The sequence below is a fragment of the Loxodonta africana genome, chromosome 16, assembly GCF_030014295.1.
Source record: "Loxodonta africana isolate mLoxAfr1 chromosome 16, mLoxAfr1.hap2, whole genome shotgun sequence".
NCBI classification, from domain to species: Eukaryota; Metazoa; Chordata; class Mammalia; order Proboscidea; family Elephantidae; genus Loxodonta; species Loxodonta africana.
In genome coordinates, this window is record NC_087357.1 from 45518272 (window position 1) to 45532588 (window position 14317).

General features: G+C 41.5%; 1 protein-coding gene across 2 annotated transcripts in view; it reads right to left on the reverse strand.

Moving 5' to 3' along the window:
• Nucleotides 1–3169: 3169 nt before the first annotated feature.
• The window catches only part of LOC100655724 (interferon-induced protein with tetratricopeptide repeats 1), a 40482-nt gene continuing 29334 nt past the window's right edge, over nucleotides 3170–14317 (reverse strand). The window contains exons 1-2 of one of the 2 annotated variants that reach the window (XM_010589124.3): nucleotides 11018–11141; nucleotides 3170–5222 (exon numbers count right to left, since the gene is read on the reverse strand). In XM_010589124.3, the coding sequence (XP_010587426.3) occupies nucleotides 3803–5222; nucleotides 11018–11022 (1425 nt within the window). In that variant the 5' untranslated portion in view covers nucleotides 11023–11141 and the 3' untranslated portion in view covers nucleotides 3170–3802. Of the gene's footprint in view, nucleotides 5223–11017; nucleotides 11142–14317 lie in introns of those variants that run through there. The other variant, XM_023546938.2, reaches the window with a different exon arrangement.

Genomic DNA, 14317 nt, shown 5'->3' on the forward strand with positions numbered 1-14317 from the left:
AAGTACAGCAGAATGTTCGTTAGAAGCGAGGCTGGTGAGACTTTGTCTCATGTACTTTGGACACGTTATTAGGAAGGACCAGTCCTTGAAGAAGGACATCGTAATTGGTAATGTTGAGGGTCTGTGAAAAGGAGGAAGATTGTAAAAATGGCTTGGGGGCAGTGAGTGACCTTCTCTAACTTCATAGGTGGGAGGGAGACTCAAGATCAGTAGCCTAAGGCTGATTCCTATGAGCGGAGGCCAGAGGTGCCTCCTCTCTCCACCATCTTTATCAACTGTGACACCAGCCATCCCTCACACAGCACTCTCTACTTATCTGCTGGGTTCGATAATTCATTGCAATGGCCACACAGAGCTTACAGACCATACTCATGATTATGGGGTTTATTAGGGAAGTTAACAGGTTACATTTCAGGCTCAGGAACACTGAAGGATACAGTTCTTTCAATAGGACAGCCTCTTTCCAGCCATGCTTACAGGCACACCTCTCCCTGGCCCTAGGCCTCTGCCCAAAGGCACTCGGCTTTCTCTTTCCATGGGCCAGGAAGCCCACCACACCATCTCCTGCTGCTGGGTCTCTGCTGCCAGATCACTCTTGCCACTGCTTCTCACTGCCTTCAGGTTTACAGCTCTCTCTCTCACTTGGTCTCCTACTTCCAGGAGCTTCTCAGCGTAGGGATCCTGGGTCCAAAGGATGTCCACTCCACTGCTGGCTGTTCTTCCTTGGTGGTGGCAGGACCCTCCTCTCTGCTCTGGAATTGGCTCTCTTTTAAGGCAAAACTGACCAATCCCCTTGGTAGGCCACAATTACACTATCACATAGTCCTTCTGAATTGCCTGGTTTGAAATTACAAGACCATGGCTAGAAAGGCCACACAAAAGTAATCAATCACACCACAAAGACCCTCAATGATGTAGGTTGACACAGTGGCTGTAACAATGGACTCAGACATAGCAATGACTGTGAGGATGGTGCAGGACCATGCAGTGTTTCATTCCGTTGTACACTGGATTGTACATACGTTGTACATAACAGTTTTAATAAGACCTTTACCTCTTCAGAAGGGCTGAATGTTTCTTTTACCAATATGAACAATGTCATAAACCAAGTCTTCTTCACTACTTTGACTGCCAAGAAGCTGAGAGACGCGTTTGGGACCTGTTCCTAGACAGATTATAGGTACTTGTGAATGGATATATGTCTTGTCTCGTTTTCTACCTACCCCACACATCCTTTTTTTTTTTTTTCTGACTTCCTATTTTAAATTTTATTTTCTCTATCGTTAAAACTTTTTCCATGTTTTACCTGACATGTATTACAAGCAGAATAAGTATTTTTTAATGTATAAAGATGTGTTTGCCATAACCAACCTAAAGCACCCTGCTCCATGACAGCGGCCAGCTCTTGGGGTCTATCAGGAGAGGAGGGAGAGTAGAGCAGGGTGGTGACTGCAGGGTAGCGAAAGAAGAGTGGAAGAAGGTGACATAGATGCTCTGAGCGTAAGTGAAGTGGCCCTTGGACAGTGAAGCTCTCAGAAATAGTTGGGGGACCCTTTGAGGTGGTCTGATTTGAGGTAATACGGGCAGTGGTGGTTCAGCGGTAGATCCCCCACCTTCCATGTGGGAGGCCCAAATTCAGTTCCTGGGCAGTGCATGCGCCTCACGTGCAGCTACCAACTCTCTGTCACTGGTGACTCGCAAGCTACTGAACGAGTTTTACTGTAGCTTCCAGACTAAGCCATCTTAGCCTGGAGATCTTCTTCTGAAAATCACCCAGTGAAAACCCTATGGCTTTTGTTCATCAAAAGACTTTACTGAAAAAGTGAAAAGACAAGCTGCTGATTGGGAGAATATCTTCGGAAACCATATATCCAACAAGAAGCTAATAAAACTATATAAATAAATAAACTATATAAATAAATCTATATAAACATTCAACACCTTCACAGCAAAAGGACAAATACCTCAGTCATAAAATAGACGAAGGACTTGAATAGACATTTCACCAAAGGGGACATTCAAATGGCCACCAAACCCATAAAAGATGCTCAGCATCATTAGCCATCAGAGAGATGCAAATTAAAACCACAATGACATACCATTTCACTCCCACTAGGATGGCTAAAATTAAAAAACAGAAAATAACAAATGTTGGTGAGGATGTAGGGAAATTGGAACCCTTATCCATTGCTGGTGCAAATGCATAATGGTATAGCCATTGTGGAAAACTGCGGTGGTTCCTCATAAAACTAAGAATAGAACTACCATATAACCCAGCAATTCCACTCCTAGGTGTATACCCAAAAGACTTTAAAGCAGAGACTCAGAAAGGGAGTTGTACACCAGTGTTCATTGGAGCACTATTCACAATAGCCAAAAGGTGGAAACAGCCTAAGTGCCCATCAATGGATAAATGAATAAACAAAATGTGGCACATACATACAATGGGATACTACTCAGCTAGTAGGGGAAGGGAAGTCTTGGTACATGCTACAGTATGGGTGGAGCTTGAAGACATTATGCTGAACAAAATAAGCCCATCACAAAAGGACAAATATTTTATGACCTCACTTTTATGAAAAGACAAGGCAAATGTATAGACACCGAAGTTTATTTTTGGTAACTGGGGTAGAAGGGAGGGGGAAAAGGGGGATAAAATCAGATGAAAAGTCACACTGATTAAGGTCATGTCACAGGCAATTATTGTAATTGCTGTCAATAAGTTGTATACCTGTAAAAGTTGAATTGGCAAAGGTTGTGTGATAAATATATTTGCAAATGAGAGAAAAAAAAAAAAGAGTAGCTCCTGAGGCTGCTATGTATAACCAAACACCTTATGGGGCAGCTGTGAGTTGGTGTTGACTGCAACTAGTTTGATATTTTTGGTTCAGGAGATCATCTAGATTGAGGATGGAAGCTGTTTGTTCCACAGGCAAAATTGCAGGGAAAACTTTTCCTATCCCTATTTGTCTAGCAGATGATGGGTGCCTAAAACAGGGTTAATAGTCTTGGCCAGTGAGTGCAGGGACATGGTGTGGAAGAGTGGACGCTCCTGATATACCTTAAGAGCTCACATGGATAGAGGGGAAATGTAGGGACTCAGCTGTCGGGGACAGCCCCAGCAAGGAAAGACCCTCACTGTGCGTCCTGGCAGATAATCCGAAGAACTGACACATAGCCCTTTCCAGATTCATAACGTTTATTCAGGGAGACTTAGTGACACAGGCAAGCAGCTGCTCTCCAGTGGCAGCCAGCTGGAGTATTTTCTGCAACCACCTAGCAAAGGACCCAAGCTCATATACCACTCCAGTTGGGACCAAGGCTCATTGTTTTTCTCCCACATCCTTTGGGTAGTCAGTGTTCCCAGGGACTTCACGTCCAGGCCCAGATGTTTTCCTTCTTGTTCGGGGAAGAGCAAAGCTGATTCCATTAGGGAGGGGATGCATATAGCTGAATAGCATTACCCTACAAGGCAGGTAGCACAGGATGTGCACAGGATGTGGTATATCAAACTATTTTTCATTTCACCACGTTTTACGTACTTTGAAGGCAGCAACAGGAAAGAATATTTGTCATATTTAGTTACAAACACATTAAATGAGTAATCCAAAAAAAAAAAACCAAAACCATTGCTGTTGAGTCAATTCTGAATCTTAGCGACCCTACAGGACAGAGTAGAACTGCCCCACAGGGTATCCAAGGAGCACCTGGTGGGTTAGAACTGCCGACCTTTTGGTTAGCAGCTGTAGCACTTAACCACCATGCCACCAGGGTTTCCAAACAAGTAGTGGTGACCTCTCTTTCAAAACATGGGGTTCAAATTACCAGTCAGCCTCAGGGCCCTCTCGTAGTACTTCAGGGCTTCATTCATGTCTCCTTTCAATTTGTGGATGAACCCAAGGAGGCTCAAGCTTTCCACATCTGATGGATCTCTTTGAAGTTTCTTTGAAGCCAGTTTCTCCAAAGATTCGATACTTTTATTCCTTGGAAATGACGCCTTTTCTATTTTTATTGCTTTTAAATACTGGGTAATCGCATCGATTTCAGATTTCCTCTGAAATTCCTGAAATCGGCCATAGTGATGATGTATCTCTTGCTCGTGTAGTTCTTCCAGTGGTTTGATGGATAATGCTTTTTGATAAGCGTCTTCGGCTTTTCTGTAGTCTCCTGCTTCTATATACATACTCGCCAGGTGTACATAAGCAATAGCAAATGTGGGCTTTTGTTCCACAGCAAATTCCAAATGAGGTATGGCTAATGTTATAATTCTGTTGATATTTTCTCTATCCTGCCTTCTAGGCTGCTTGCTTATAGCTGTCTTTATTTGGATCACTTGTGCCCTGTAGCAAAGCCCTATCTGGTGATGCAGGAAGACAGAGGCAGGTGTTGCCTGCAAGGCCTTCTTAAAGAACTGGAGAGCTTTATCCAGAGAGCCTTTTCTTCGGTAAAATCTGCCCACATGTCGAAAGACATAGGTCTGGGAGGATGTGCTGGCCAGTGCTTCTTCAATGTACTTTTCTCCTTCAGCTTCTTGTCCTGCATCCTGAAGCTTCAGGGCAAGAAGGACCTTAATATGTACATCTTCCGGATTTAGCTTGACAGCCTGCCTTAGGGGCTGCAGAGAATACCCCTTTCTCTGTGTTTCTATGGCGAAGTCATCCAGGCGATAGACAGTAATTGCATACCCAGTGCTGAATTCAGGGTTTTCAGGGTCCACTTCCAGAGCCTTTTCAAAGCAGGCCTTGGCCCGTTCATAATTCTGTCCTCCACACTTCAGCAAGGCCCATCCTTCCTCACAGTCCATCTCAGGACACTCCATCCTATAGTGGGAGGGATTTACACCTCTCTTGCAAGTATTCTCCACCTTGTCCAGGTAAATCTGGGCTTCTGCCAGTCTTCCCATGTGGTAATACACCCAGGCATAGTTGCCCCAGGTAACCAGACTTCTCAAATCAGATTGGTTGGCATGTTCTTGCTGGATTAATTCTTCAGCCTTTTTCAAGCTCTCCAGGGCGGCTTCATTGTGGCCTTGCAGGTGTTTCACATAGGCCAATAGGTTGTTAATGCCCACATTGTATTTGGTGTCTAGGAACTCAATCTCCTCCAAGATCCTGTTTTCTAAATCAGGCATTTCAGTGTCTGCAATTAGCAACGCCCATGTAAAGTGGCATCTCAATTGCTTCAGCCTCTCCTTGATCCAGTGCTCATCATCAGCATTCTTACTGTGAAAACAAGAGCAGTTTTTTTTTTTTTTTTGTTAGGTGAGGCACAGCTAATAGACAGAAGTCAGATAAAATCCTTCATATTGTAGTCCTTACAAGGAGCACACCTGCTTCAATATTCATTAGAGTCCCTCTATTTCTAAGATCTGCATCAACTTTGAGTGCAGTCCACTTGACTTCATGGACTGGCTGCTACACTTTCTAGCCAAGCAACCTCTCTGTGATTGAGACACATCCGTGAAATGAGGATAATAATAGTACTCACTGCATTCGATTTGGTGAGGGTCAATAAGACTATATTTGTAAAGCACTTAGAGTCTATTATGTACTATGTAAATGTTTACTGTTTTGTTATTAATGTAACTGGGACAGAGAGCAGTTAGAAATGCAGAACCTGGGAAACGTTATTAACCTCAGGGCCTTAGCCTGTTGATTATGCAACACATTATGACCATTGATAAAAGCAAAGTGAAGGTTACACTGGACCTCTGTATTATCTCTGCAATGTTCTATAAATTTATAATTCTTTCAAAATAAAAAAGTTTTAAAAAGTGTGATTAAATATTATCTGTTTTAGATGGTCTTAATTATATATTGTCTTAATTAGATGGTCTTCATTTAGATGTATTATTGATAATATATAGATGTGTATGTATTCCTGTATGTCGTTTTATCACATGTATAAGTCCATGGGACCATCACCTCAATCAAGATACAGAGCTCCTCCATCACCATAAATATCTCCCCCTCTTGGTACCCCTTTTTAGTCACACCCATTTCTCCCCTTCACACACCCTCTGACAACCACTTCCGAACCACTTTGTTCATCTCTACATTTTTTGTTATTTTGAGACTATAAATAATGGGATCATAGAGGATGTGATCTTTTGAGATTATTATTTTTTCACTCATCATGATATCCTTGAGATCCATCCAAGTTGTTGAGTTTATCAACTGTTCATTCTTTTTTATTGTTGAGTACTATTCAGTAGTTTATATGGATATACCACAGTTTAACCATTCACCTACTGTAGGACATTTTTCGTTATTTACAGTTTTGGCCTATTATAAGTAAAGCTAATATGAATAATTGTGTACAGGTTTTTGTGTGGAAAGAAATTTTCGCTTTTCTGGCATAAACGCCCAGGAGTGCGATTGGTAGATCATATGTTAAGTGTGGTGGAAATGGTTGGCACTGGACTATTAACCAAAAGGTTTGGCTGTTTGACCCCACCCAGCAGTGCCACAGAAGAAGGTCTAGTGATCTGCTTTCCTAATGATTATAGCCAAGAAAACCCTATGGATCTCAGTGTTACTCTAGAACACGTGAGGTTACCTTGAGTCAGAGCTGATTCAATGCCAACAGGTTTGTTTTTTGTTTTTATGTTAAGTGTGTATTTATTTTTTAAAGAAATTGAAAAAAATGTTTTCCAAAATAGCTGCACCATTTTACATTCCCACCAGCACTGTATGGGTGGTCCAGTTTTTCTCCATCCTTACCCACCAGGGGGAGGTTGGATATTACTTCATTACTGCCAAATGGGAGTGGAAGTTGAAGTTACCCACTTAGCTATCATTGACAGTTGGGAGGGGGAGATGCTTTTTATTAATGTTGGAGGGGGGTTGGGAGTTCAGGCTCCACAGTAGGCTTTGGTTGATACCATCTTGGCTAGGAGGGGCAGTGGTGCCTTATTACCCCTGCCTATGCAACCTCCACTGATTGAAGGTGGCAGGGTGGCCTCATTATCACTGGACAGTGATGACAGTCCTGATTGTCCACTAGGCTTCTCTGATATCACTTGGGTGGAGAGGAGAAGGCATACTTCATTACCACCAGGTGGATATTGATGTGCAACTCCCTGGGTGGTCTCCAGTAAGGGGGAACCTCATACTACTTGGCAGAGATTAAAGTGCTGGCTCCCTACATAGCTTTCTCTGACACCAACCTATGTGGCAGTAGGGAGGAGATGGGATGCCTCCTTATATACTAGCAAGGGTGGAAGTCTAGACTCTCCACTCAACCATTGCTGGTGGGGTTCAGGATAGGGCCACAGTTTTGTTTCTGTCCTGTTTGGCTGGAGTAGAGTAGCTGTTGTTTAAAAGTTTTCCATCTTGATAGGCTGCCACTTTTCTGGTCCTCTGACTGGAAAGGGTGGGCTTAGTTTAGACTTTTCTGTCTCTGCCTGATGGCATTTCCACGTTGCTGGCTTCTCCAGCACTCAGTCTAAGGTATATGAGGCTAAAAGAAAGCCCACAAGCTTACGGTCATGTCATCGCAAGAGTCCCAAGTTTTGTAGCTGGTTTGCCTTCTCTCCTCCACCATTCAGAGTATTCTTATGTTTGTTTTATATTTAATGTATAAGGATTTAGCTATACTTATTATTTTTTTTTTTTTATTAGGAGGAATAGGGAATAGTATGTCTGCTCCATTTTTCTGGATATAGAAGTTCTTTACCACATATTAGTATAACTCATTCCACTCCTATCACTAAAGTGGTATCAAGAGAAACGAGAATAATAATTGTGCTTGAAGATGCATGTATGTGTCTGTGCATGTGTGTGTGTCTGAGTATGGCTGTGTGTCTGTGTTAGGTAGTGTGGGGAAAAAGGTGATGTTTCTTCTTTTCCTCTTTGCAACTTGGTTTGTAAGTGAGGCAATATCTTTTATTATGTAAGAGGAGGAGAACTTCCTATTTCTCAATACTGATAATGACTTCTGGAATGCAGAGTCAGGCTAAACCCAGGTTTCAAATGATAAAGAGTTGGATTGGGGAATGTGGGGGTGCATTTGATCTGTTTCATCTTGAGTTTATCTAGCTTGTCTTTGGGGAGACACTTAAGAATTGTGGATTTCCCTCAGAGAAGGGAAGGCTGAGCCTCAACAGGCCTTCGGCATCGGGGAAAGGAACCCAAAAAGAAGACAACACTCTGCATATCCAAGAGAGCCAGAGTTACCTTTTCAATGAGTAAAAATGTGGCCCATGGATGGCAGTCTGCTGCTACCATCTCAGTTACAGTAGTCATTTCTATGGGAAAGAGGGAGTAAGAGGGTGGAGCACAATCTCAATGAATAATTATCCCACCTTTGACCCAAAATAAATAACTTAAATGCAAAATAAAACAATAAAAATATTAGAAGATGATCTGGGAGACAATAGATATATGATTATTAAAAAATTTTTAAATTTTATTTATGGCAAAGGTGCTCTAAGCAAGTTAAACAGAAAAATAGTAAGACTGTAGGAAATATTTGTAATATAGATGGTGAAGGTTCACATTCTGCAATATATAAAGTATTTATGCAAATTGGTAATAAAAACTCAACAGACCAGGAGAAATCCATATGAATAGGTAATTTATGGAAGAGCAAATATAAATAGCTGATAAAACCTGAAAAAAGCTTGTTGCTGGTGAGTCGATTCCAACTATAGCGACCCTATCGGACAGGGTGGAACTGCCCTATAGGGTTTTTGAGGCTGTAATCTTTAGGGGAAGGAGCCTTGGTAGTGCAGTTCTTAAGAGCTCAGGAACTAACTGAAAAGTTGGTGGTTCAAATCCACCAGCCACTCTGCAGGAGAAAGATGTGGCAGTCAGCTTCGGTAACGATTACAGCCTTGGAAACCCTATGGTGGCAGTTCTACTTTGTCCTATAGGGTCACTGTGAGTTGGAATCTGCTCGACGGCAACTGGTACTAGTGGTCACTGAAGCTGACTGCCAAACATCTTTCTCCCTTGGAGCAGCTGATGTGTTTGAACAAAATCATGCCCTCAAACTGATAGAAATAAATTAAGAATAAAGTAAATGCAATAAACTAACAGAAACTTTCTGCAAGGGATAATCGCAAATTTCAATTGCGTTAACTTGTCACGGTTGAATGTTCCTGTACCTTTGTAGTTTTACTTTGACATGGTTACCATTCCCTGGCCTAAGCCTTCAAGCAGTGGCCCAAATGTCTATAGTGCTTAGGTTAAAAAAAACAAAAACAAAAAACCAACCCTGATATTTGTGGTACACACATTAACTTGGCTGAAACTGAATAGTTGGAGGTTCCAGTCTACCTGGAGCCACCTCAGAAGACAGACCTGGCATCTACTTCTGAAAATCAGTTGTTGAAAACCCCATAGAGCACAGCTGTACTCTGACACCCGTGGGGTCTCTATGAATCTGCTGATACGATAGCAACTGGTTGGTCAGTTGGAATCACATGTCCACTGTGTGGCCCTTTTGGACTAACATGCCTCACAGGTAAATCTCTGGGCTGTCTCTTCATTTGCAACCTCACTAACTTGTCCTCTTTGATTGAACATCATGTGAATAAATATGTTTGTATACGTTTAAAAAAAATGTTCTGGAACTAGACAGTGCTGATGATTACACAACATTGTAAATGTACTAAATGCCACTGAATTATACACTTTAAATTTGTTAAAATGGTAAATTTTATCTTGTGTGTATTTTATGACAATAAAAATTTTATTACAACCCTGAATAGAAAGTCTACAAATTATACGCCTATTTTTCTAATACATCTTCAAATAAATACAAAAGCATTCAGACATAAAAGCTAATTAATGTGCCATCTGAAATTGTGTCATGTGCACTCACTTTTATCTTTTGAGAAACATTAGTTTGAAGATTAAATATACTGTCATTGAAATTCTACCACTTTTTTATCTGTGTGATGTTAACTTTTCTAAATCTAAGATTCCTTGTTGCAAAATAAGGATAATATGAGTATCTGCCTCATAGGTTTGTTGCAAGCATTAAATATAATAATCTATATAATATTTTTTAGAAGATAGGCTGGCACCTAATAGGGATTTGGGAAGTGATAATTGCTATTATTATTATTTTAATGATCTTTGACAACCTGCTTCATCAGTTTATGGCCAAAGAGAGGAGGGAGTTCATCATAGGCCTGAACTTTTGCCCACTTCAGAATTTTTCCCACTGGAGCACTGAGGACAAATTTGTAGGCCGTTACTAATCAATGGATTCTTATCTGCTGATATCAGCGGTTATTTGCATCAAGATTCAATTTGGACAATCTAGAAATTCCCACAGGAGGCTGTTCAGTAAGGAAGATGCTGATGTCCCGAGCACTGAATCCCGCCAAGCTCCCTGGACAGGAGGATATCAGGCTCTGAAGACAGCCCGGCTTCTCTGGGGGAAGAGGTGTGTGCAGATGCAACTAATCTTAAATCCAGCTGACTGAGGAGGGACATAGACTAAGGAGGGACATAGGAGGCCTGCAGTGCAGAGAGTGAGACCAGAGGCCTACAGAGGAAGGCCCTGTTCTCTAGGCTAGAGCCCTTCCCACCACATCCCCACGATATTTTCCCGTAAGACTTCTGGGAAACCCCAGGACTGCAGCTTACAGAGCCCAGTGGGTCCTACTTTTTCAACATGGCGAGGAACCAGCAGAAAGCACTGTCTCTGCCCTGACTGGCCGACCACTCCCTCCCTCAGTCAGACAGACATGAGGTGTGACTGAAAAAAGATTATGGAAGTTGGGAGTATTTTCTCACTTTCTGCCAAACTCTTTTCCTAGTTCTCTCCCCTTCTTTAGGCTGTAGCAGGAGGTAACCTTCTTCAGGGAGATGCTAACAAAAATTAAAATCCTTGAATTAATAAAACATTTTAACACAAACACACATATTCTATCCAGAAGCAAATGCTGAAATAGAAGTTAGGAAACTTGAACTGGCTGAGACCAAGTCTGTTGAGATAGCATTAACATTTTTTTTCCTCCAAAAAACTCCAGAGATGATGACAGAAGCAGAGAAACACTTACTCCATGGTTGCTACGAATTAGGCAGCAGTTCTGCAGTGTTTAGTTCAATCTGCTGGACTTCTCTGAGATCTGGTCTCTCTCGTGAATTTTCGGACGAATATAAGTCCCAGTATAGGGACATATAGGGACATATAACAGGGGTAAACAGGAAACATAAGAGGGTGTGTTGCAAACATAAGAAGGAAACCAGGAGTAGAAAGTGAGACTAAAGCCGGAAATGAAACCTAACCAGTGATGGCTTTATTCTGCTTTGGGATATATCCTAAGCGTTTCAAAAGTGATTGGGAGGAAGCCGGTGAAAAGCAGTTTTATGGATGTACTAATTCCTCTGAGAGGGGTCTACTTGGCTTTGCAGAGGCTTGGGAGCTAGGAGATACCTTTTAGTGCATCTTAATATTTTCTTAATAATTGGAACAGAGAAAATGCATGTGCTAACATCTGGTGTCCTTCAAACGTAACATGTTATTCTGTTGTTAACCATGCTTTTCCACAGAGACATGAGCAAGTGAGGAGATTCTATACAGATAAAAATTTTTGAACGAATAATACAGGTTTATCTACGTTCCCAGATAATGTTCAGGCTATGAGCAAAGCTGAAATAAACCAGTTAGAAATATCTCTTTTGGGGCAGTTTCAAGGTGACTTTGGAATTTTCGTGCAAAGAAAAAGTGGGTTCGTAATTTTCTAACGCCCCATACAGCATGCAGAGGAGCAGACGAATGGGGAATCTTGTTGCTGTGAATTTGGCAACGCAGGATAGAGCAGCATTAAGGAGAGAGGAAACAGCCAACAGAGAGAGAGAATCTTGTTGCTGTGAATTTGGCAGTGCTTCTGGTTCTGTGGGGCTCTGGCTCAGGCTGATTAGGTATTCAGAATCTTGCCCAATGTGTCCTTGGCATAAACAACCCACAAGCCATACAGGATAGAGCAGCATTAAGGAGGAAACAGCCAACCACGTGTGTGGGGGTGTGGGGGGGTGGGGAGGTGGGTGTGTGGTTACAAATAGGAAGAAAAATGGAAACTGGGAGAAAACAACTTTTAGAAAAATGAAACTTCAGCAGTAGCCTGTGACTTCATTTCCAGAATCTAGGACCAGGTCTTGGAGCTACTGACTAGCTATGATAAGCCACTTCACCTCTAGGAGTCAACGGTTTCCTCAGTTGATAAACAAGTGTACTGGAACAGATTAGTGGATCTCAGCCCTGACCGCACATTAAAATCAACTAGGGAGGTTAAAAAAAAAAATAATGCTAACTAGCCTCACCCCAGACTAATTAAATACATCTCTAGGACTGGGCCCCAGCCTCCATAGTAAAAAGGAATCCTCAGCTGATTTTAATATACACCTAGGCTGAACTGACCTAGTTGATCCCTGGTGTCTATTGTGTGTTTGGAATTCTTCAGTTGAGTGATCTGGCACTCAATCCCAGGAAGTACTTTCCTTTCTGTGAGGCACAAACTCAGTATCTTCATTTCCCTGTTCCTTGTTTCCCCACCGATGCAGCAGGCAATTCACTCCTGACTCTTTTACTAATCCACAGAATGATATGGAAAGAGAATATACTTCTAAATGTTCTGACCACTATATAAAAAGTGTACTCTTGTTTTCTGAGATTATTTTTCAGCTACTTCCAATCATGTTCATGGAGAAAGGATTCAGACACTAGAAGTCCATCCTTTGTTGTGAATGGTCCACTGATTTTTGCATCTTCTCATGGGTCTCCAAGGGTCTACTCAGTCCATCGTGATTCACAGTTTGCCTTACTACAACATAAATAACATAACACTTCGGTTTCTAAATTTCAAAGTTTTGTAAATGTAAATTTTTTTCTTATATTTCAAGTAATTGTAGACTCACGGGAAGCTGCAAAAATAATGCAGAGTCCATTGAAGGGTGTACCCGTCACCCAACTTTCCCCAATGGTGACATCGTATCTAACTCTAGCAGAATGTTAAAACCAAGAAGTTGATGTTGGTGTGCATGTTAAAGGTAAAACATGTCATGAGTTCATCCTACAGATTCAGGTCTATAGGATGTTTACTTAACCACTTTGATCTGACAAACCATTTTAATTTTCCTGGAATTCAGATACCTGGGTTCACAGGATTGGCATGACCTACTCAGGCCATCTGCCCATCGGTGTCCTTCTGAACCTTGAGGCTCTAAGAAACTTTTCCTAAAGGCACCTTCAAGTCAAATAATAGCTAGAAAGCATTTTAGAGGAGAATATTTTGCCTTAGACATTGTGCTTTTTTAGAGAATTATCAATGTGCAGCCAGTTTCCAGCAGCAGGAACCCCCAGGTCTGACTGGGAAATGTATGGCATGTCCTTAGTGGCTCTGTTTCTCCAACCACCTACCCTGGAACTCTGCATGTGTTCTGATACTATCTCCTGAGAAATTAATGTGGCAATGATCTATGTAACCCCTTTTTCTCTCCCCTCTTCAGATCGGATCGCCTCCCAGGTATGTTCGGATGGACCCTGCCCAATACTAGTCATATCTACTCACAGTAAATGTATTCTGTCACACTAGTTTTTGGTGTTTCTCTGCACCTTTAGGTTTTTGACAGATCTTACATCTGTATCTCTTTTCTCGTATGTAAGAGCAACTATACTGAGGCACTTGACTAAAGTAAACATGGCTGCTTTAAAGTTTGGGGCCCTACTCCATCTTGCCTTTCTTTTAACATATGCGAACACCTGACTTCTCCTTTAACGCCTGTAACTAAATGTAAACTAAAACAAGGTTTTCTCCTTCTCTGTGGTTAAGCCGAGAGAATAACAAACTGTTTCCCAGGAGCTCTCAAGACCATTCCTAAAACACTGTCTCAGGAAGAAGGCCTTGATGCTGACTTGTATCTAGGTCTCCTAGGCAACTATTGACAAGAAAAATTTCACTTAAGAAAGTTATCTCTAAGAGAGAAATGTTCCTGTAAACTTCCGTCCTCCTAGCTCCCACATCCAGTAACCCTGCCTTGTGTAATCCAAGTTTGTAATGTCCAATCAAAATAATACACTTCAAGTTCTTTGTTCTCACTCTTTAAAAGATCTCCGCAGCTTCACCATTTTGAAAATATTGTAAAATCAGGCCTTTTCCCCAGTCCAGACTGTTGTTGAACCTTCAATAAATCTCCTTGCTTTAATTTAACAGAGTTTTTATTACTCTTTGACACTCCCAAATTGATCATTTCTTTTCTCAGTATAACCAATATCATTATTCCTGTAATCTATTCCACAACACACAAACCACTGTCTCAGATAACATCAACAAACAAAAAAATCTACAGAAAAGTTACCG